The 21,778-nt window shown below is 40.3% G+C and overlaps 1 protein-coding gene across 1 annotated transcript in view; it reads left to right on the top strand.

Moving 5' to 3' along the window:
* LOC133574692 (transmembrane protein 132C) overlaps window positions 1–21,778 on the top strand; it is a 685,936-nt gene that overhangs the window by 514,006 nt on the left and 150,152 nt on the right. Inside the window, exon 5 of the mRNA XM_061926910.1 lies at window positions 20,260–20,449. Within this exon, the coding sequence (XP_061782894.1) occupies window positions 20,260–20,449 (190 nt within the window). The remainder of the gene's footprint in view (window positions 1–20,259; window positions 20,450–21,778) is intronic.

Below are 21,778 nucleotides of genomic sequence, written 5' to 3' on the forward strand. Positions count from 1 at the left end.
CCCAAATTCCAAGCTGCTGTTTTGAGGCATGTTAAAAAAAATAATGCACTTTGTGACTTCAATAATAAATATGGCAGTGCCATGTTGGCATTTTTTTCCATAACTTGAGTTGATTTGTTTTAGAAAACCTTGTTACATTGTTTAATGCATCCAGCGGGGCATCACAACAAAATTAGGCATAATAATGTGTTAATTCCACAACTGTATGTATCGGTATTGGTTGATATCGGAATCGGTAATTAAGAGTTGGGCAATATCGGAATATCGGATGTCCGATAATGGCTTTTTTGCCGATATCCGATATTCCGTGGACTCCTGTTCTTTGGGGCTACATCGTGTGCATATATATATACAGTCCGGCCCCAAGCCAAATTTTTTTAGCCCAATGCGGCCCCCGAGTCAAAAAGTATTCCGACCATTAAACCCACTAAAAACATTCAAAGACTGCCAACAATACTCTATTTACATTTTGTCACCTGAACTTTAACCAAGTACTAGTGATATTGTTATCATAAGCGTTAACAGTAAGGACCTATTTTTAGCGGTGCACCGATCAAGGTAACTACTTTATGCTGCCGTATTGACATCATGACCTAGTGAGCAGCTTTCTTGCCTCTAAGCTTGTGAGTTTATTCTAGATTTTAAATCGAGCCTCTCACCTTGATAGTAAAAGGATGTGGCCATATATTGAGAATTTGATCAATTTTGACAGCCAACTTAGACCTGGAAAAGACGAAAAGGTTCCACCCACCTTTTTTATTTGCAAGAATTATGAGTCATTCTTTATCTAAACGGGAATATATCAACATCCTAACAGTCCATTTTTATTATGTTTGTTATTTCTCTTGCCATTTTGAAAATTCCTAGCGCCAACACTGATCATGTATATAAAACCTTGATGGAAGTATTTAGATTGTTTTTTAAGCGCTTTATAGGCAGAAAGAGCGACTCCGTTTTAAGTGGACTTTTGCTAATCTATAGTTAGAACTAGAGATGTCCGATAATAGCTTTTTTGCCGATATCCGATATTACGATATTGTCCAACTCTTAATTACTGATTCCGATATCAACCGATGCTGATATATACAGTCGTGGAATTAACACATTATTATGCCTAATTTTGTTGTGATGCCCCGCTGGATGCATCAAACAATGTAACAAGGTTTTCCAAAATAAATGAACTCAAGTCATGGAAAAAAATGCAAACATGGCACTGCCATATTTATTATTGAATTCACAAAGTGCATTATTTTTTTTGACATGCCTCAAAACAACATTTTGGAATTTGGGACATGCTCTCCCTGAGAGAGCATGAGGAGGTTGAGGTGGGGGGGGGAGTTAGTGCTGAAAGGGGTTCTGGGTATTTGTTCTGTTGTGTTTATGTTGTGTTACGGTGCGGATGTTCTCCCGAAATGTGTTTGTCATTCTTGTTTGGTGTGGGTTCACAGTGTGGCGCATATTTGTAACAGTGTTAAAGTTGTTTATACGGCCACCCTCGGTGTGACCTGAATGGCTGTTGACCAAGTATGCATTGCATTTACTTGTGTGTGTGAAAAGCCGTAGATATTATGTGATTGGACCGGCATGCAAAGGCAATGCCTTTAAGGTTTATTGGCGCTCTGTACCTCTCCCTACGTCCGTGTACCACTACGTTTAGCGGCGTTTTAAAAAGTTATACATTTTACTTATTGAAACCGATACCGATAGTTTCCGAACCGATACCGATCATTTCCGATATTACATTTTAAAGCATTTATCGGCCGATAATATCGGGCAGCCCGATATTATCGGACATCTCTAGTTAAATGCATACAAAAAGAAAAACGCACAGTATGTACCGTATTTTCCGCACTATAAGGCGCACCTAAAAACCACAAATTTTCTCAAAAGCTAACAGTGCGCCTTATAACCCGGTGCGCTTTATTACGATTCATTTTCATAAAGTTTCGATCTCGCAACTTCGGTAAACAGCCGCCATCTTTTTTCCCGGTAGAACAGGAAGTGCTTCTTCTTCTACGCAAGCAACCGCCAAGGTAAGCACCCGCCCCCATAGAACAGGAAGCGCTACCGCCCGCCCCCGGAAGAAAAAGAAGCGCGCGGATATTTCGTTTCATTTCCTTTGTGTGTCTACATCTGTAAAGACCAGACTACAAAATGGCTCCTACTAAACGACACGCTTATAACGCAGAATTTAAACTTAAGGCAATAAGTCATGCCGAAGAACACGGAAATAGAGCAGCAGCAAGAGAATATAACATAAATGAATCAATGGTGCGTAGGTGGAGGAAGCAAGAAGATGACCTGCGCCAGGTAAAGAAGACAAAACAGAGTTTCCGAGGGAACAAAGCACGATGGCAACAGTTGGAGGACGAACTCGAACAGTGGGTTGTTGAGCAGAGAGCAGCAAGCAGAAGTGTCAGCACCATCACTATTCGAATGAAGGCAACAACGCTAGCAAGCGAACTTCACCTGGATGATTTTAAAGGTGGTGCTTCTTGGTGTTTCCGGTTTATGAAAAGACGCAATCTCTCCATCCGCACACGGACCACTGTTTCACAGCAACTGCCTAACGACTTTAAAGAAAAGCTGGCTACTTTCCGTGCATATTGTAAAAAGAAGATAGCGGAAAAAAAGATCCGGCCAGAGAACATTATCAACATGGACGAGGTTCCACTGACTTTTGATATTCCTGTGAACCGCACTGTTGATACAACGGGAGCACGTACGGTGAATATTCGCACCACAGGGAATGAGAAGTCGTCCTTCACTGTGGTTCTAGCTTGCCATGCTAATGGCCAGAAACTTCCTCCCATGGTGATATTCAAAAGGAAGACCTTGCCAAAAGAGACCTTTCCAGCCGGCGTCATCATAAAAGCTAACTCGAAGGGATGGATGGATGAAGAAAAGATGAGCGAGTGGTTAAGGGAAGTTTACGCGAAGAGGCCGGGTGGCTTTTTTCACGCTGCTCCGTCCATGTTGATATACGACTCTATGCGCGCCCACATCACAGATGGTGTCAAAAAACAAGTGAAGCACACAAATACAACACTCGCCGTCATTCCGGGTGGATTAACCAAAGAACTCCAACCGCTGGATATTGGTGTCAACAGGGCATTCAAATCACGACTGCGAACTGCGTGGGAAAAATGGATGACCGAAGGCGAACACACCTTCACTAAGACGGGCAGACAACGCCGGACGACATACGCCAACATCTGCCAGTGGATTGTAAATGCCTGGGCAGATATTTCTGTCACAACTGTGGTCCGAGCTTTCCGGAAGGCAGGATTCACAGAACTGCTGCACAACAACAGCGACACTGAATCCGATGACTTCGAAGAGACGGAGCCGGCCATTTTGGAACCCACGCTTGCGCAACTTTTCAATTCGGACACCGAAGACGAAGAATTCGAAGGATTTACCGGTACGAATGAAGAATAACTTCAGAAAGTGAGCGCTATGTTTATTTTGTGTGTTGTGTGTTGTGACATTAACGTTCGAGCAACATTACCGGTATGTTGCTATTGCTCTACACCATTTTGAATTTTACTATGTTTGTGATTGCACATTTGTACATTTTGGGACAGAGTTGTTAGAACGCTGGTTTTCAATATATTATTAAAGTTTGACTGAACTATCTGACTGTTTTTTTGACATTCACTTTAGCGCAGCGTTTTTTTGACATTCACTTTAGCGCAGCGTAGGCGCGGCTTATAGTCCGGGGCGGCTTATTGGTGGACAAAATTATGAAATATGTAATTCATAGAAGGTGCGGCTAATAATCCGGTGCGCCTTATAGTGCGGAAAATACGGTATGCGTGTCTTACATAGGAACGATAGGCAAAAATCCCAAAGAAAGTGAAGTTCCCTTTTTAAGTGTGTATGTGTGCGACATCTCTACTTATGAGAAGTAACGCTGCCACTACGTTGTAGCACCGCAGTTTTACAATAAAATATGAACATTTAAAACAAACCGCCTCAGAAGCTTTCACGCCGTTATATTCTCCCCTTTTTCAGGTTGATTCACTCTTTTGGAATATATTCAGGTCTTTTGATGTATGATTGTTGTCAGTGCTCACAGAATCACTGCTGCATGAAAGGAAAAGCCCCTTTGGGTCTCCAAAGAAAAGAGGCGGCAGCTTTTTCTATTCACTACATTTTTTTTTTTTGCAGAGGCCGATACCCACTAAGGTGTTAAGTGTGGGGGGAAAAAAACATTGTGTTTGGTTCAAAAGGGCTGTTGTATTTCTCTGCCTCACTTTTATCATCCTTTTGTCAGATTATTTATTTATTTTGGCATGACATTTGAAATGTATCATACTGTAATTGAATGGGTGTCTCTTTGCCGTGTTTGTTTGTGCTGTAACACCTTACTATCAGTCAAAACACAGGATTTTCTACTTTATAAAAGCTCCTATGATTCCCACTTATTGTCATGACTCACCGCATAGCTTTTAAACCCTTTTGTTTTGTGCAGTTTAGCTGCCTTCCTAGATTTCAAATGATTTTAAACAGAAATTGTATGGTAATTGTGACAGGGAAAGACATCTATTGGGGCCACCAGACACTGCAATTGGACAAGAAGGGCAGGCAAAGGGTGGATACGATGTTAAAAAATAAAAAACGCCCTACTGATAAAATGAACAGCAAAAAAAAAAAAAAACATTGATTGGAAAGATAAATGGATAGTTAATAGCGAGTGGCGTCTTTTGTCAGGCGGGACTGTCTCTTACAGATAATTGATTTGCCTTTAATTGCGCATCATGAGAGAGTTAACCACATAATCACTGCACTCACTACCTTTGAACGCAGACTGTTGTTCAGAGAAGCCATCCTACTGAATGAATTCAGGTTTCTGCTCCAGTGAATGGTAGAGAAAGGGATTGGGACTTGCAATTCAGCAAGCCTGAGGCATACCTGCACAGATAAACATTTTATGAAGATAACATTTCTCAGTTTTGAATCACACTGTTAACAATACAGTCATGTAAAACAAGTACCGTAGGACACCTCACAGTATTGCATGTCTTCCATTAACCAAAATGGGATGCAATTGCATTTACACTGATTCCCACCAAACTGTTGAGGAATTACTCTTGGACTTTGGGTTAAAAATGTTGATTATTTTAATTTCTTTCTGTTTTAATTCACTATGGGATTTCCCCCTTACCCTAGAATGCAGGTGGTATTTTCCACCTTTCCAGAAATGGACTCAAAGAAGCATGTTGAATTAGGGATGAGCATAATATAGTGTTGTCCCGATATCAAAATTATTTTTATACTTTTCGGTACTTTTCTAAATAAATCCATTATTGGCTTTATTTTAACATAAAATCTTAGGGTACATTAAACATATGTTTCTTACTGACTAGGATATAAACACAAATTTTCCACAAATAGTTCTGGCGGCTCAATGGCAGGTGTCATTAGTACCGTATTTTCCAGACCATATGGTGCACTTAAAATATATATTTTTTTTTAATCAAAACTCGACAGTGTGCTTTATAACCCGATGCGCCTAATGTACGGAATAATTCTGGTTTTACTTACTGACCTTGAAGCAATTTTATTTGGTACATGGTGTAATGATGAAGTGTGACCAATAGATGGCAGTCAAACATTCGAGATACATGTAGACTGCACTATGATGGCAATATAACTCAAGTAAACAACACCAACATGTTATATGTTCCATTGAAAATACAGCACATTACACACGGCGCTGAAAAATCTATCAAAATGTTTTAGTACGACTTTGGTAAGCTATGAAGCCGCACCGCTTGATGGATTGTCGACACATTAAACATACGAGTAGTATTATGGTGTGCATATAAGGTAAGAAATATTATCTGGTGTTTTGTTTCGCAATATTATGCAAAAGCAACTTTTGGTACCTTCTGGTAACTGCTGATCTGTATTTGGGATCTGCATAAATCCTGAAAAATTGCGCCCGTTCGCCTTTGTTGACCGTGTCGATAAGCTTCTTCTTTTTCTCTATCTTCTTGTTATGGGACATTCATCCTCCACTGTTGCCATTTCTAATATAAAGTAGTGTAAAGTTCTTACTTATATCTGTCAGTAAACTCACCATGAAAGTGCTAAAACATACCAGTGTAGTGAGTTTACATTATTCACCCAAGGAACTTTAGTTATTAGAGAGTTCCGGTCGGACAGTTTTTCACGGGACACATTTATTGTTGTTTCCGGATGAGGAAATGCTGCTCCGTTATTGATTTAGATAAAGTCTGAATGTCATTAAAACAGTTAGCTCCATCTTTTCACACTTCCTCCACTCCCGTCGTTGCACGCTACACCGCTACAACAAAGATGACGGGGAGAAGACGCTGCCGAAAGTGAGCCACGTAAATAAGACCGCCCACAAAATGGCGCATCCGGAAGCGACTGTCAGAAAGTGTCTTGAAGATGATCTGTAAAACATAATGTATGCAACATTTTGACCAAAGAACCATCATTACATGTTATGTAGACCACAAGGAAGTGTTTTCAATTTAGAAAAAAAATAATAATAATAATATGACTCCTTTTAATACGCCCTATAATCCGATGCGCATTATATATGAAAAAATTATCAAAAATAGACCATTCATCTGTGGTGCTCCTTATAATCCGGTGCCCCCAATGGTCCGGAAAATACAATACTTGCTTTGCAAAGCCAAAGGACTTGGGTTGAAATCGTGATTTAAATTTTGGTACGGTTTTTAAATATATGTTATAATTATGTCAATATTGTTTAATACGCTAAACTTCGGCATATTGATAAAAAAACAAAGAAAAGTGGACAGTTACAAAATCATGCAGATTAATCAATCAATGTCAATCATTGTTTATTATATATAGCCCTAAATCACAAGTGTCTCAAAGGGCTGCACAAGCCACAACACCATCCTCGGCAAGGAAAAACTCAACCCAGTGGGATGTCAATGAGAATGACAATGAGAAACCTTGGCGAGAACCCCCCCCCCACCCCCCTCCCTCTAGGAGAGGTCAAAGATGTTAGATAATAAAAAACATCAAAGTTCTACCTCAATAAAAGCTTTTGTTCCAATCCAATCCACTTTATGTATCGCACATTTCTTAAAAACAATACAAGTGTCACAAAGTGCTGCACTGGAGTTAAAAGAAACATTTAGAAGCAGGATAAAACTAAGGAGAGTCAATTGTAAAAAAAATAAATTTAACTAAAAATAGAATAAATACATAAAATAAAATAAAATACACTAAATTCACACAACTCACATGCTGGTTTAAAAGCCAAGGAGTAAAAATATGTTTTAAGATGTGATTTAAAAGACAGTAAAGAGGGTGCCGTCCAAATAGCAAGAGGGATATTGTTCCAAAATTTTGGAGCCACAGCAGAAATGCACGATCCCCCCTGGGTTTTAATCGTGTCTTTGGGACAACAAGAATAAATTGATCAGCTGACCTCAGAGACCTTGTAGGGGTGTACATTTTTGAAAAGGTCTGACATATATTGTGGCGCTAATCTGTTAATAGATTTAAAATGAGGGGGTTGTGCTCATGTTTTTAGTGCCAGTTAAAAGGCAAGCAGCTGCATTTTGGACTGACTGCAATCGTTGGTCATACCAGCATAGAGGGAGTTGCAGTAGTCCGAACGTGATGAAATAAAAGCATGGATTAGCCTATCCCAGCTGCATTCGGGCAGAAGGCGGAGTACAACTCTTATTTGGAAAAAAAGACAACAATATGATGGATTAGCATCAATGTAGTTTAGTGTAGAGCTAACATGACCTTACAAAGCCAACAGTGATGTCTTAAAGGCCTACTGAAACCCACTACTACCGACCACGCAGTCTGATAGTTTATACATCAATGATGAAATCTTAACATTGCAACGCATGCCAATACGGCCGGGTTAGCTCACTAAAGTGCAATTTAAAATTTTGCGCGAAATATCCTGCTGAAAACGTCTCGGTATGATGACGTCTGCGCGTGACGTCACGGATTGTAGAGGACATTTTGGGACAGCATGGTGGCCAGCTATTAAGTCGTCTGTTTTCATCGCAAAATTCCACAGTATTCTGGACATCTGTGTTGGTGAATCTTTTGCAATTTGTTCAATGAACAATGGAGACAGCAAAGAAGAAAGCTGTAGGTGGGAAGCGGTGTATTGCGGGCGGATGCAGCAACACAAATACAGCCGGTGTTTCATTGTTTACATTCCCGAAAGATGACAGTCAAGCTTTACCATTGGCCTGTGGAGAAATGGGACAACAGAGACTCTTACCAGGAGGACTTTGAGTTGGATACGCAGACACGGTACCGTGAGTACGCATGCAGCTGCGGCTTCCAAACATTTGATCGCTTGCCCGTACGTGCATGCCGCTATGTGCATGTCACGTACGTAACTTTGGGGACTTTGGGGAAATATATGTGCTGTATGAACTTTGGGGAGGTGAACGGTACTTTGGGCTGTGGGATTGAGTGTGTTGTGCAGGTGTTTGAGTTGTATTGGCGGGTTATATAGATGGGAGGGGGGAGGTGTTTGTTATGCGGGATTAATTTGTGGCATATTAAATATAAGCCTGGTTGTGTTGTGGCTAATATGTCTTGTGTTTATTTACTGTTTTAGTCATTCCCAGCTGAATATCAGGTCCCACCCGACTCTCACAGCATCTTCCCTATCTGAATCGCTCCCACTGCCCTCTAGTCCTTCACTCTCACTTTCCTCATCCACAAATCTTTCATCCTCGCTCAAATTAATGGGGAAATCGTCGCTTTCTCGGTCCGAATCGCTCTCGCTGCTGGTGGCCAGGATTGTAAACAATGTGCGGATGTGAGGAGCTCCACAACCTGTGACGTCACGCTACTCGTCTGCTACTTCCGGTACAGGCAAGGCTTTTTTATCAGCGACCAAAAGTTGCGAACTTTATCGTCAATGTTCTCTACTAAATCCTTCCAGCAAAAATATGGCAATATCGCAAAATGATCAAGTATGACACATAGAATGGACCTGCTATCCCCGTTTAAATAAGAAAATCGCATTTCAGTAGGCCTTTAAGAGGCACATAGCATAGAAAAAAAAGCATTTGAATATATATATATATATATATATATATATATATATATATATATATATATATATATATATTTTTTTTTTTTTTTTTTTATGAATTCTGTAGTAATTAACTAAATAAAACCTGGAAATCACACAAGAATGTAACATTTCGCAACTTTCTTAAAACTTTTAAAAATCTTTGTCATCTACCTAGAAAATATACCGTGCAGAGGTTTGTTTAAATTTACAAGGTGAAACGAATATAATGAAATGGGCTCATGGCATGCAACTTCAGATATTTTGAACCTTCTTTAGATAAATTGTTGATGTTTATTGCTTACAGCTTAAATTGAACATCTCAGAAAATGTGATTTAAAAAAATGTAAGCCATGATCATCAAAGTTGTATTAAATAGAGGCTTGACATAGGTCACTTTGCATGTAATGAGTTAATATCACATATTAGTTTCACATTTGAAGTTGAATTGCTGACATGAATGGACTTTTACACAATATTCACATTTTATGAGTTTCACCTGTACGATATAATGGCTGGGCAAAAATGTGGTTGGAGGAAAACGTGCAACTTTTCTCTGAATACAATTTAACATTCAACTACCGAAGGAGCATCGATGTGGCAAATTGTTGCAAGCTTTTGACCACAAACTTGATCGCTGATCGGTGACATTCGTCGTTTCTGGCCGAGAGGTACTCTTCCCTGATGCAGTGAAAAATAGCGGCATACGTGAACTGGAGTCATTACTGCCCGCCTCCAAACCGGTCAGAATATGTCTCGTCATGCTCATCTAAATGAGAAGGCATTCATTTCAATTCAACATCTAGTAGCGCTAACATCACTACGCACGTTGCGTAATGAAGTGAAGTGAATTATATAGCGCTTTTCTCTAGTGACTCAAAGCGCTTTTACATAGTGAAACCCAATATCTAAGTTACTTATAAACCAGTGTGGGTGGCACTGGGAGCAGGTGGGTAAAGTGTCTTGCCCAAGGACACAACGGCAGTGACTAGGATGGCGGAAGCGGGGATTGAACCTGGAACCCTCAAGTTGTTGGCACGGCCGCTCTACCAACCGAGTTATACCGCCGTCATACCACCCGGAAGAACCGTTAAGACAACCGCTAGACGAAATGGCAAGCGATTCCAAGGAATTGATACACTGAGAACCGATTCTGAACAAGAACCGGTTTTCGATTCCCATCCCTACCTGTATTGTTTACATTTAAGTCTGCCATCTTTGAAAGCCAACTTGGCAGTAGTGAGGACACTATGACTTTCCGAGTAGGATATCCAACCTTGGGGGCATAATTTGACATTTCCGACTCGGAAATTCTGACTTTTCGGTACAACTGAAATGCACCGAAAGAAGAAATGGATAAACAAACATAATAACAAGACACCATTTGTTTTGCTCTTGGATACACAATGGAAACATTCCCCCCTTCCCTAAAATCTAAAACGGCATGTACCATGAATTGATTAACGTGGACCCCGACTTAAACAAGTTGAAAAAGTTATGCGGGTGTTACCATTTAGTAGGAAATTGTACGGAATATGTACTGTACTGTGCAATCTACTAATAAAAGTTGCAATCAATCAATCAATGGCCCTGCCAACTTTTATCGGATGCATGTTATTGTATGGATGCACAAAACAACAATTGTTTTTGTGAGTGGTGCAGAAGTGTTGCACTCTACTAAATGGCGTTTACATGTATTTCATACATGTTTCTTATTTCTGAAGTATTGTATTTTTATTTTATTTTATTGTTTATTGTTGTTGTTAAAATGCCTGAATTTCGGGCAGCTTTTTCAATTCTTACACGTTAATAATTCAAAACAAGTTTTCTAAAAAATAAAAAAAAAACATGATTTTAACAACAAAAAAGGAAAACAAACACTGCACTGTAGTTTTACTTGTTTTATACCAAATACTTAAAAGTAGACACAAGATGGCAGTAAAAGAACATACTCAGAGCTCATTGTCAAATTACTGCACTGTACTGATTATGCTTGAGGCTTAGAATTTCTGAAAGCACCTGCTTTTAAGAGAAATACTATGACAAGGTATATGAATGACTGGACAAAGAAGTGTTTCTTATTAGACCGGTCACAAAACAATGCAGGTGCACTTTGAATTTTTTTTAAATAATTTTGCATGCATGATTTGGGGTCTTTTTGTGTGGAGTTTGCATGCTCTCCCCGTGACTGCGTGGGTTCTCTCCGGGTACTCCAACGTCCTCCCACCTCAAAAGACATGCACCTGGGAATAGGTGCATGAATAGGTTGGCAACACTAAATAGTCTCCAGTGTGAATGTGAGTGTGAATGTTGTCTGTCTATCTGTTTTGGTTAGGCTCCAGTCCCCCGTGACCCTGAGAGGGATAAGCGGTAGACAAAGGATGGGTGCATAAATGAATGGCCCTACGAGGAACTGTTAAACTTGTTTCCAGAAATAGACAAAACTAAAAATTTATAAAAGTTAAAATAAGACCCACCTTTTTAATTTAGCGTTAAATATTCTTATCGATCTTATACTTTGTATTATCTTTTTAACTCTGTGTTAATCTACTATTTATTATCTATTATTTACCACATGCCAATTTAATTAATTGTATTTAGTTTTAACTATATATGTATGTACTAATTATGCAATATCCTAATTAAATTGTGTTATATTAGACTAGACTTAGACTAGACTTCCTTTTTATTGTCATTCAAATTTGAACTTTACAGCACAGATAAGAACGAAATTTCGTTACATAAACTCATGGTAGTGCAGGATAGAAAAACAATAAGGTGCATATATAAATAAATAAATATATATAAATAATATATAAATATATATATAAAATAAATAACTATACATAAATATATATAAATAAATAAGTAGATTACTGTACAGATACATATATTGTACTTATTCACATGTGTCCACGTTTATGGATGTATGTTATATTGTCTTTTTTATTCCAGCGAGTTAATCCATTTTGGGGGGAGTTGAGGGGATAATTTAATTATGATGCATTCAAGAGTCTTACGGCTTGAGGGAATAAGCTGTTACAGAACCTGGAGGTTCTGCTTCGGAGGCTGCGGAACCTCTTTCTAGAGTCCAGCAGTGAAAACAGTCCTTGGTGGAGGTGGGAGGAGTCTTTGCAGATTTTCTGAGCCCTGGTCAGGCAGCGGCTTTTTGCGATCTCCTGGATAGGAGGAAGAGGAGTCCTGATGATCTTTTCCGCCGTCCTCACCACTCTCTGGAGAGACTTCCAGTCTGAGGCATTGCAGGCTCCAGTCCAGACAGAGATGCTGTTGGTCAGCAGGCTCTCTATAGTGCCTCTGTAGAATGTAGTGAGAATGAGGGGAGGGAGCTGTGCTCTTTTCATCCCACGCAAAAAGTGCATGTGCTGCTGAGCTCTTTTTACAAGAGCTCCGGTGTGTAGGGACCAGGTTATATTGTCAGTTATCTGCACCCCCAGGAACTTGGTGCTGCTTACTTTCTCCACCACTGTGCCGTTGATGTAGAGTGGATTAATTACACTAAATTAAATCAATAAATTTAATTCATTTATTTAATATATTAATTTATTCTAGTTGTATAGAGTTATTCCCAGCATTTCCTAAGCAGGAGCCCTCTGCACTGGGGGCTCTGATGTGCTCTGAATCAGAGTTGCTGTGGTCGTTGCCCCTCATCATGCGGCTCCTGGTGCACTCGGCTCCTTAAGATAGTGTTTTCTCACCTGGTTCTTCCGTGCTTGGACACATATGCTTTACATTACTTTTATTATGTGTGCATGTGTGTGGTAGAGGGAAAAGGGGGTCTGGAGGGCTGACTGTTTTAAACTGGAATTATGTAACGAGCACTGGTTTTGAATGTTTTTAATATGTAATGCACTTTCTGCTACATTTTATATGTGTGAAAAGTGCTACACAAATAAAGTTAGATTGCTTGATTGATTGAGTCTCTTGCATCTCTGATATCACAGCTGTCAAGTGTATCAATAATTCATGTATTGATTTACCCCCGGGCTGCTGCAGTAGCGTGTCACCGCATGGGGGGAAGTAATCCAATGTGTCCGCAGTGTTTTTCTGTCGCGTCTTGGCGTCCATAATTGACAGTTTAGTCTGCTTCTGCTTGGACATACTTATGCACGCCGTATTTTCCGGACCATAGGGCGCACCAGATCATAAGGCACACTGCAAATGAATGTTCTATTTTTCATCTTTTTTCACATATTAGGTGCACTGGATTATAAAAGGAGTCTTTTTTTTTCTTCTTCTGAATTGAAAACACTTCCTTGTGGTCTACATAACATGTAATAGTGTTTTTTTTGTCAAAATGTTGCATAGATGATATTTTACAGATCATCTTTGAGACACTTTCTGACAGTCACTTCCCGATGTGCCGTTTTATGGGCGGTCTTATTTACGTGGCTCACCTTCGGCAGCGTCTCCTCCCCGTCATCTTTGTTGTAGTGGTGTAGCGTGAAAGGATGGGAGTAGAAGAAGTGTCAAAAGATGGAGCTAACTGTTTTATTGACATTCAGACTTTACTTAAATCAATAACGGAGCAGCATCTCCTCATCCGCAAAACAACCACACAGGAAATGTGTCCCATGAAAAACCATCCGACCGGAACTCTAATAACTAAAGTTCCTTGGGTGATTACTGTAAACTCACTACACCAGTATGTTTTAGCGTTTTCATGGCTAGTTTACTGACAGATATAAGTAAGAACTTTACACTACTTCATATTAGAAAAGGCACTGAAACATTTACTACTAAAACATTTTGCTAGATTTTTAAGCGCCGTGTGTAATGTTTTATATTTTCAATGGAACTTTTAAAATGTTGGTGTTGTTTACTTGAGACTTATCTCTTATGTTTGACTGCCATCTACTGGTCACACTTATCATTACACCATGTACCAAATAAATTAGTGTCGCGTCCCGGAAGAGTTGGTACTGCAGGGAATTCTGAGTATTCGTTCTGTTGTGTTTATGTTGTGTTGCGGTGCAAATATTCTCCCGAAATGTGTTTGTCATTATTGTTTTGTGTAATGGCACATGTTTATGACAGTGTTGGCATTGTTTATAGAGCCATCCTTAGTGTGACATGTATGGCTGTTTAGTAAGAATGCCCATCATTCACTTTTATATGGGATTTTCATAATCAACATGATCATTAAAGGGGAACATTATCACAATTTCAGAATTGTTGAAACCATTAAAAATCAGTTCCCAGTGGTTTATTATATTTTTCGAAGTTTTTTTCAAAATGTTACCCATCCCGCAATATCCCTAAAAAAAGCTTAAAAGTGCCTGATTTTAACCACCCGTCCATTTTCCTGTGACATCACATAGTGAAGCCAACACAAACAAACATGGCGGAAAGAACGGCAAGCTATAGCGACATTAGCTCGGATTCAGACTCGGATTTAAGCGATTCAACAGATTACGAATGTATTGAAACGGATGGTTGTAGTGTGGAGGCAGGTAGCGAAAACGAAATTGAAGAAGAAACTGAAGCTATTGAGCCATATCGGTTTGAACCGTATGCAAGCGAAACCGACGAAAACGACACAACAGCCAGCGACACGAGAGAAAGCGAGGACGAATTCGGCGACCGCCTTCTAACCAACGATTGGTATGTGTTTGTTTGGCATTAAAGGAAACTAACAACTATGAACTAGGTTTACAGCATATGAAATACATTTGGCAACAACATGCACTTTGAGAGTGCAGACAGCCCAATTTTCATCAATTAATGTATTCTGTAAACATACCCTCATCCGCGCTCTTTTCCTGAAAGCTGATCCGTCCAGTTTTGGAGTTGATGTCAGCAGGCTGGGAAGCTAGGGTCGATAGCTCGCTGGTCTGCAACAACCATGCTAGCGAGGTCCTTTGTCCCTGAATTGCTCACACACTCCGGCAGATTCAATGGGGGTCGGGCGGCAGATTTCTTTGACTTTATCGCTGGAAATGCATCTGCTTTGAGTGTCGCAGGATATCCACACATTCTTGCCATCTCTGTCGTAGCATAGCTTTTGTCGGTAAAGTGTGCGGAACAAACGTCCAATTTCTTGCCATTTTCGCATCTTTGGGCCACTGGTGCAACTTGAATCCGTCCCTGTTCGTGTTGTTACACCCTCCGACAACACACCGACGAGGCATGATGTCTCCAAGGTACGGAAAACAGTAGAACAAATGGAAAATAACAGAGCTGATTTGACTCGGTGTTTGAGAAAATGGCGGATTGCTTCCTGATGTGACGTCACGTTGTGACGTCATCGCTCCGAGAGCGAATATTAGAAATGCGTTTAGTTCGCCAAAATTCACCCATTTAGAGTTCGGAAATCGGTTAAAAAAATAGATGGTCTTTTTTCTGCAACATCAAGGTATATTTTGACGCTTACATAGGTCTGGTGATAATGTTCCCCTTTAAAATAGGTTATGGTCATATAGCGTGACAGCATTTCATATCAACTTCAACTTAAGACCAATTTCACCCCGTCCAAGTCTATAAGACTTTGAGGTGGATAAGTTCAACCAAACTTATTCATTACCTTAGGCGACCGGGTACATTAGGCGCACCGGGTTACAAGGTACACTATCGAGATTTGAGGGGAAAAAAAAATATTTTAAGTGCGCTTTATTGTCCGGAAAATAATAAAGGAGAGCGCCTGCACATCCCCCCTGTCACGCCTACCTGAGCGGGATAGTCATGCCGCTGCCGGGGGTATCACGGGAAACACCAAGGCAAGCACTGTTTGTTAGGTCTGTTTTCTGACACTGTTGGTTAGGTCTGTTTACTAGTTCTGTTGGTTAGGTCTGTTTTCTAGTTCTGTTGGTTATCTATGTTTACTAGTTGTGTTGGTCAGCTATGTTTGCTAACATTGTTGTTAGCTCTCTTTGCTAGCTCTTTTTGTCAGCTCGTTTTTTCAGCTCTTTTTGTCAGCAGTTTGTTAGCTCGCGGTTTGAGCAAAATAGAGTGCAAAGCACTTAATGTACAGTTACAATCACAAACGTACCGCTGGACATATATGCTTTTAACTATTAGAGAAAAAACACAACAAATTATATGATTGCATCCCATTTTTCTCAACGAGAAATATTGCCAGGTTTTAATCTTGGGATATCTTGTCACACCTCAATCAACCACATATTTAACAATCAATAAATCACTATTAAATACATATTCCATTTGTAAACATTTGTAATGGTTTTCTCTTGCTTTCATCCACCAGAGTGGAACCATTATACCAGGCACTTTGAAGTAAGACTTGCATTTGAAGTGTGTAAACACATTATGTAGCATTATGGGAATTAAAAGGCAGGTTTGGACACAATATGTTTAAGGAAACCTTGGATCTCCCCACATCCCTCTACTCCCTCTTTCCCTCATGCTTTACTTGGGTTCTCTATGGCCTTGTTTTATTGTGTGACATCCAGATAACAAATACCTAGGGACAGACTTGTGCGTTAAGTAAAATATAGAGACTCTTTAATCAAGGCGAATCTGTAACTACATATTTCATTTGTTTTCTAAAAGTATGTCTTAAAACAAACTTTAAACTAAATATTTCAGTGCTTGCCCTGTATCCTACTTTTATAGTTGTGGTTTTCAAGAGAACAGTTATAGCAATTTGATGTGGGATTGTAAAAGACACCTGATGGGCTGTTAAATTCAAATAATATCTCTGTATTTATTGTTTATCTATTTGTATTTATATCAGGTATTTTTCAAATTTGCTTTGGCAAAGCCTATTGATTATTTTCCAGTCATATTGTGGTTCTGTGTGGATGATTAGTCTTTGATAAAAACAGTTTAATTTATTCTGCAAATGCACCAAGTGAAAATATGCATGATCTCACTTCCATCCATCCATCTATCTTCTTCTGGGGGCAGCAGCCTAAGCAGGGAAGCCAAAACGTCCCTCTCCCCAGCCACTTTGCCCAGCTCCTCCCAGGGCATCCCGAGGCCTTCCAGGCCAGCCGGGAGACATAGTCTTCCCAACGTGTCCTGGGTCTTCCCCATGGCCTCCTACCGGTCGGACGTGCCCGAAACACCTCCCTAGGGAGGCATTTGGGTGGCATCCTGACCAGGTGCCTGAACCACCTCATCTGGCTCCTCTCGATGTGGAGGAGCAGCGGCTTTAGTTTGAGCTCCTCCCGGATGACAGAGCTTCTCTCCCTATCTCTAAGGGAGAGCCCCGCCACCCGGCGGAGGAAACTCATTTCGGCCACTTGTACCCGTGATCTTGTCCTTTCGGTCATAACCCAAAGCTCAAGACCATAGGTGAGGATGGGAACGTAGATCGACCGGTAAATTGAGAGCTTTGCTTTCCGGCTCAGCTCTTTCTTCACCACAACGGATCGATACAGCGTCCGCATTACTGAAGACGCCGCACCAATCCACCTGTCGATCTCACGATCCACTCTTCCCTCACTCGTGAACAAGACTCCGAGGTACTTGAACTCCTCCACTTGGGGCAAGATCTCCTCCCCAACCCGGAGATGGCACTCCACCTTTTTCTGGACGAGAACCATGGACTCGGACTTGGAGGTGCTGATTCTCATCCCAGTCGCTTCACACTCGGCTGTGAACCACTTGTTTCAATAAAATACAATAAGTCATATATCATGTGAATGTGAGTGTGAATGTTGTCTGTCTATCTGTGTTGGCCCTGCGATGAGGTGGCGACTTGTCCAGGGTGTAAAAATGCCTTCCGCCCGATTGTAGCTAAAATAGGCTCCAGTGCCCCCCGCAACCCCGAAGGAAATAAGCGGTAGAAAATGGATGGATGGATGTTACAGATGACTTTGCGAACAATTTGATACAAAAATGGACATACCATTGATGCTCCAATTAACGGCTACATACAATTAGCCGCAGTCATCCGGTGCGTGGTCTACAAAATCAAATAACTGCCGGGCGAAAAGTGGCAGTCCAAGGGCGCAGAGTCAGAGAACGCACGAGTTTGCAGTGATCACTTTGTTAAAGGTTTGTTTGATGTATTGTTAACGTTTCATATTTCCCATTTAAGTATTATCTTGATATTATTTGCATTTTATATAGTTTCAGACTTCTTAAAACACATTTTTGCTACGAGTGTTTCGTAAAGCACCAAGTCAGTCGTTACATGTCTGGAAACGCGACCGACGGACAATCCTTGAGATCATGTGACAAATCCTTTTCTATATAGCGTGAATGGATCTTTGCCATTTTCTAGTTTGATGTTTTGCTCCTATCTGCTGTTAGTGGGGAGGATCTAGGCCCCAATGTTCCCTCTAATTTGTAATGTTTCTGAGCAAATGCACAAACTCCCTGAGCATTCAGTGGAGCACATGTGAGCAACATCAGACGTGCACACTGTGGCCACACCAGCGTCACACCTGACCCAAACCTGACATCATAACAATTTAAATGTTTTATTAAAATCATTTTCTGATATAAGTGATTTTGCCCTCTTACAATGACGATAACAAAAAAACATGTTTTTCATGACCTATGTGCTAGTATTGTATGTCTGGCTGCGGGTCCTGCCTTTAAAAGAAATGTTACCCCTTTCAGACATTACATTTAGTTCCTGTAACTTTCTGTCTGTAAAATACATCTTTTTATTAGCATTTCTGAAATCTAGTGACAATATTTCATGAATAATATCCTGAGATTAACATTCTTAATAAATGGTAGTAAAATAAGCATACATCTGAATGAGGAGTCAGAGTGTTACAACCTGGCATTTACACATTGTGTGGCGTTGGGGTTGTCCGACTTTTTGTGTGGCCATAAACGCAACACTGGCTAAGTGCCATGAGTGCGTGTGTTGGTGCAGGTGAGACAGAGCGAGCGGCTTCTGTTGAAACGACGGATGACAAAGTTGGTTTAAGCCTGGTTTGTATGGCAGAAAATTACCAGTTTTTATGGATAAACGTTTTTTTTTACTCATGTTTTTGGTGTGGTTACAAACAGTTTTGCTCAATAAAGTGATTGATGGAATTCCTGTCCGTAAAGTGTCTCGACAGACATTGAACTGTGTTGACAAAGATTGTTTTATTCATTGGGGCCACTCTTGTTGTCACTTGTCACTCACAGAGTTGCATTGCAAGATCATACAGAATAAATTGTAATGTGTTTATTTTGTTTAAAGTTCAGATGGGATTTTTGGATTTTCTGCGCGGCATTAATTTGCTGTGCGCAGAGGACGCGTGAGTAGTGCGCAATTGCGCAGGTGCGCACCTTAGAGGGAACGTTGCTAGGCCCCCTTTCATACTCAGATAGTTTGCACTCTGTTTGCTGCACAGTAGACCTGTTGGTTTGGTGGCCCACCACTTTGTTTATTTCTGTTCAAAAGTCACATGACTGAATACAACCTATTGCATGTTTGATTTGGCTTTGTTGTTTCATGCTGGATGCCCTCCAATGGCTGGATGTTGGGGCCCTGGTGTATTAATTTGAATAGTTGCAATGCAAATACAATAGAGGTGGGTCACTGGTGACTTGCAGTGGCCTCTGATTGATTTGTGCCTAAAAAATGAAGTTGAAAATGATTGTAATTACTACCGTTCATAAGCAAGGGAAACTTGTAATCTCCGGTGTTGAGAAGCCAACGTATGCGCCACTGGTTTGCAGCTGTCCTGCTTGGTGTGCACCTCCAAAATAAATCTAGTCTCACGTAAAGGCTGTCATTGGTGTGCTGCTTTTAGTATAGACGTTTTCGTGTACACACAGTTGCCCGTGCTTTGTCAATAACAAGCCTTTTGTTGTGACAACTGATGCTGTTGTCGACTTTGGAGGACAATCAGAATCATTATCCCCAAGGTCTCATCTGTTTGCTCGCCTATATTCACATTTAAACCAATCATTTTTGTCCTTCTCTTTCCCTGATGTCTTTTTCGTAGCTTTCCACTCAATTTTCCTTGTTTCATTTATTCAGCTAACCTCTTTTTTTTTTTATCTTTTCTTGTTGTGTTCCATTTAATCCGTTATCATATTTTTGCCCCTCTGTTCACCTCATCTATTTCCGTGTTATTTCCTCTGCCCATTTTGACTTTCACCTTACTTCTGTCTCATTATCGCTTTTGCCTTTACATTTAATACCTATCTTCAGTTGCCACCCCCCAATTTCACTCATTTCCCACATTTTTTTTTTATTACATCTAAATCCACTTCTGACTTATGTCTTTTTTCATCTTGCCCATATCCAGAGAGGAGGCGATGGGCTACCAGAGAGTGTTGCAGGTGGATCTGGAGGTGAACGGACTGATGGCGCCTGAAGGTGGCAGAGAGGTGACTTGGCAGGTGGAGTATCCGCTCACCCGCACCCAGACCAGTGAGGTGCAGACCCTCATCCGCCTGGCACCACAGGACCTTGGCGGCATCGTGCCACTAGCAATGGTGAGTAATTGAACCTTGCGAGTGGTAAACTTTGTTGTGTGCAAATATATGATTTTGGCTGCCTGTGTTGATTGCAGCATCATTTCAAAACCAGAGGTGGGTAGATTAGCCAGAAATTGTACTCAAGTAAAAGTACTGTTACTTTAGAGATGTATTACTCAAGTAAAAGTAAGGAGTAGTCACCCAAATATTTACTCGAGTAAAAGTAAAAAGTATGTTGTGAAAAAACTACTCAAGTACTGAGTAACTGATGAGTAACATACACACACATATCATATATATATATATACATTTATATACACAGTATATCATTTATATTTATTTATTTTGCCGTTTTTGTTTACATGTTAAAGGTGTTTTAATGAATATACATGCATGTTTAACATATAGATTCCTTTCTTTCATGAAGACTAGAATATAAGTTGGTGTATTACCTGATTCTGATGACTTGCATTGATTGGAATTAGACAGTAGTGCTGATAACGTCCACGTTTTCAAATGGAGGAGAAAAACAGTTCCTCCTTTCTGTCTAATACCACATGAAAGTGGTTGGTTTTTGGCATCTTATTTGTCCAGCTTCCATACTCGTTTGTATATACTTTACAAGAAATACATTGGCGGCAAACTCGGTAATTGCTAGCTTGTTTGCGCTGGCTTTCGGAGACTCTTATTTTGTAAGCGCAGGCACGATGGAGCGGCACTTTTATTGTGAAGACAGGAACTGTGCAGTCAGTCTTTAGGCTGTTGACGGGAAGTACAGTTGAAATAAAAGTGTCTTTTTTCCTTCACACTTTTGATTGATTGATTGGAACTTTTATTAGTAGATTGCACAGTACAGTACATATTCCGTACAATTGACCACTAAATGGTAACACCCGAATAAGTTTTTCAACTTGTCATGTGACCACCTGGCTCTGTTTGATTGGTCCAACGTCACCAGTGACTGCATCTGATTGGTGGAACGGAGTGAAACGTCACCAGTGACTGTATTTGGTGAAACGTAGGCACTTTGTAGGTCTGTCTGACAGACCAAAACAAACAAAGCGTGCATTAACAGATCGATAAAAATTAGTAGCGAGTAGCGAGCTGAATGTAGATAAAAGTAGCGGAGTAAAAGTAGTGTTTTTTCTCTATAAATATACTCAAGTAAAAGTATGTTGCATTAAAACTACTCTTAGAAGTACAATTAATCCCAAAAGTTACTCAAGTAGATGTAACGGAGTAAATGTAGCGCGTTACTACCCACCTCTGTTCAAAACCATAAACATCAGTGGTGCCCTAGGAAGAAGATTTGGGGCAATTATATTGTAGGGATATTAGTTCGGTATG

The sequence above is a fragment of the Nerophis lumbriciformis genome, linkage group LG32 (assembly GCF_033978685.3).
Source record: "Nerophis lumbriciformis linkage group LG32, RoL_Nlum_v2.1, whole genome shotgun sequence".
NCBI lineage: Eukaryota > Metazoa > Chordata > Actinopteri > Syngnathiformes > Syngnathidae > Nerophis > Nerophis lumbriciformis.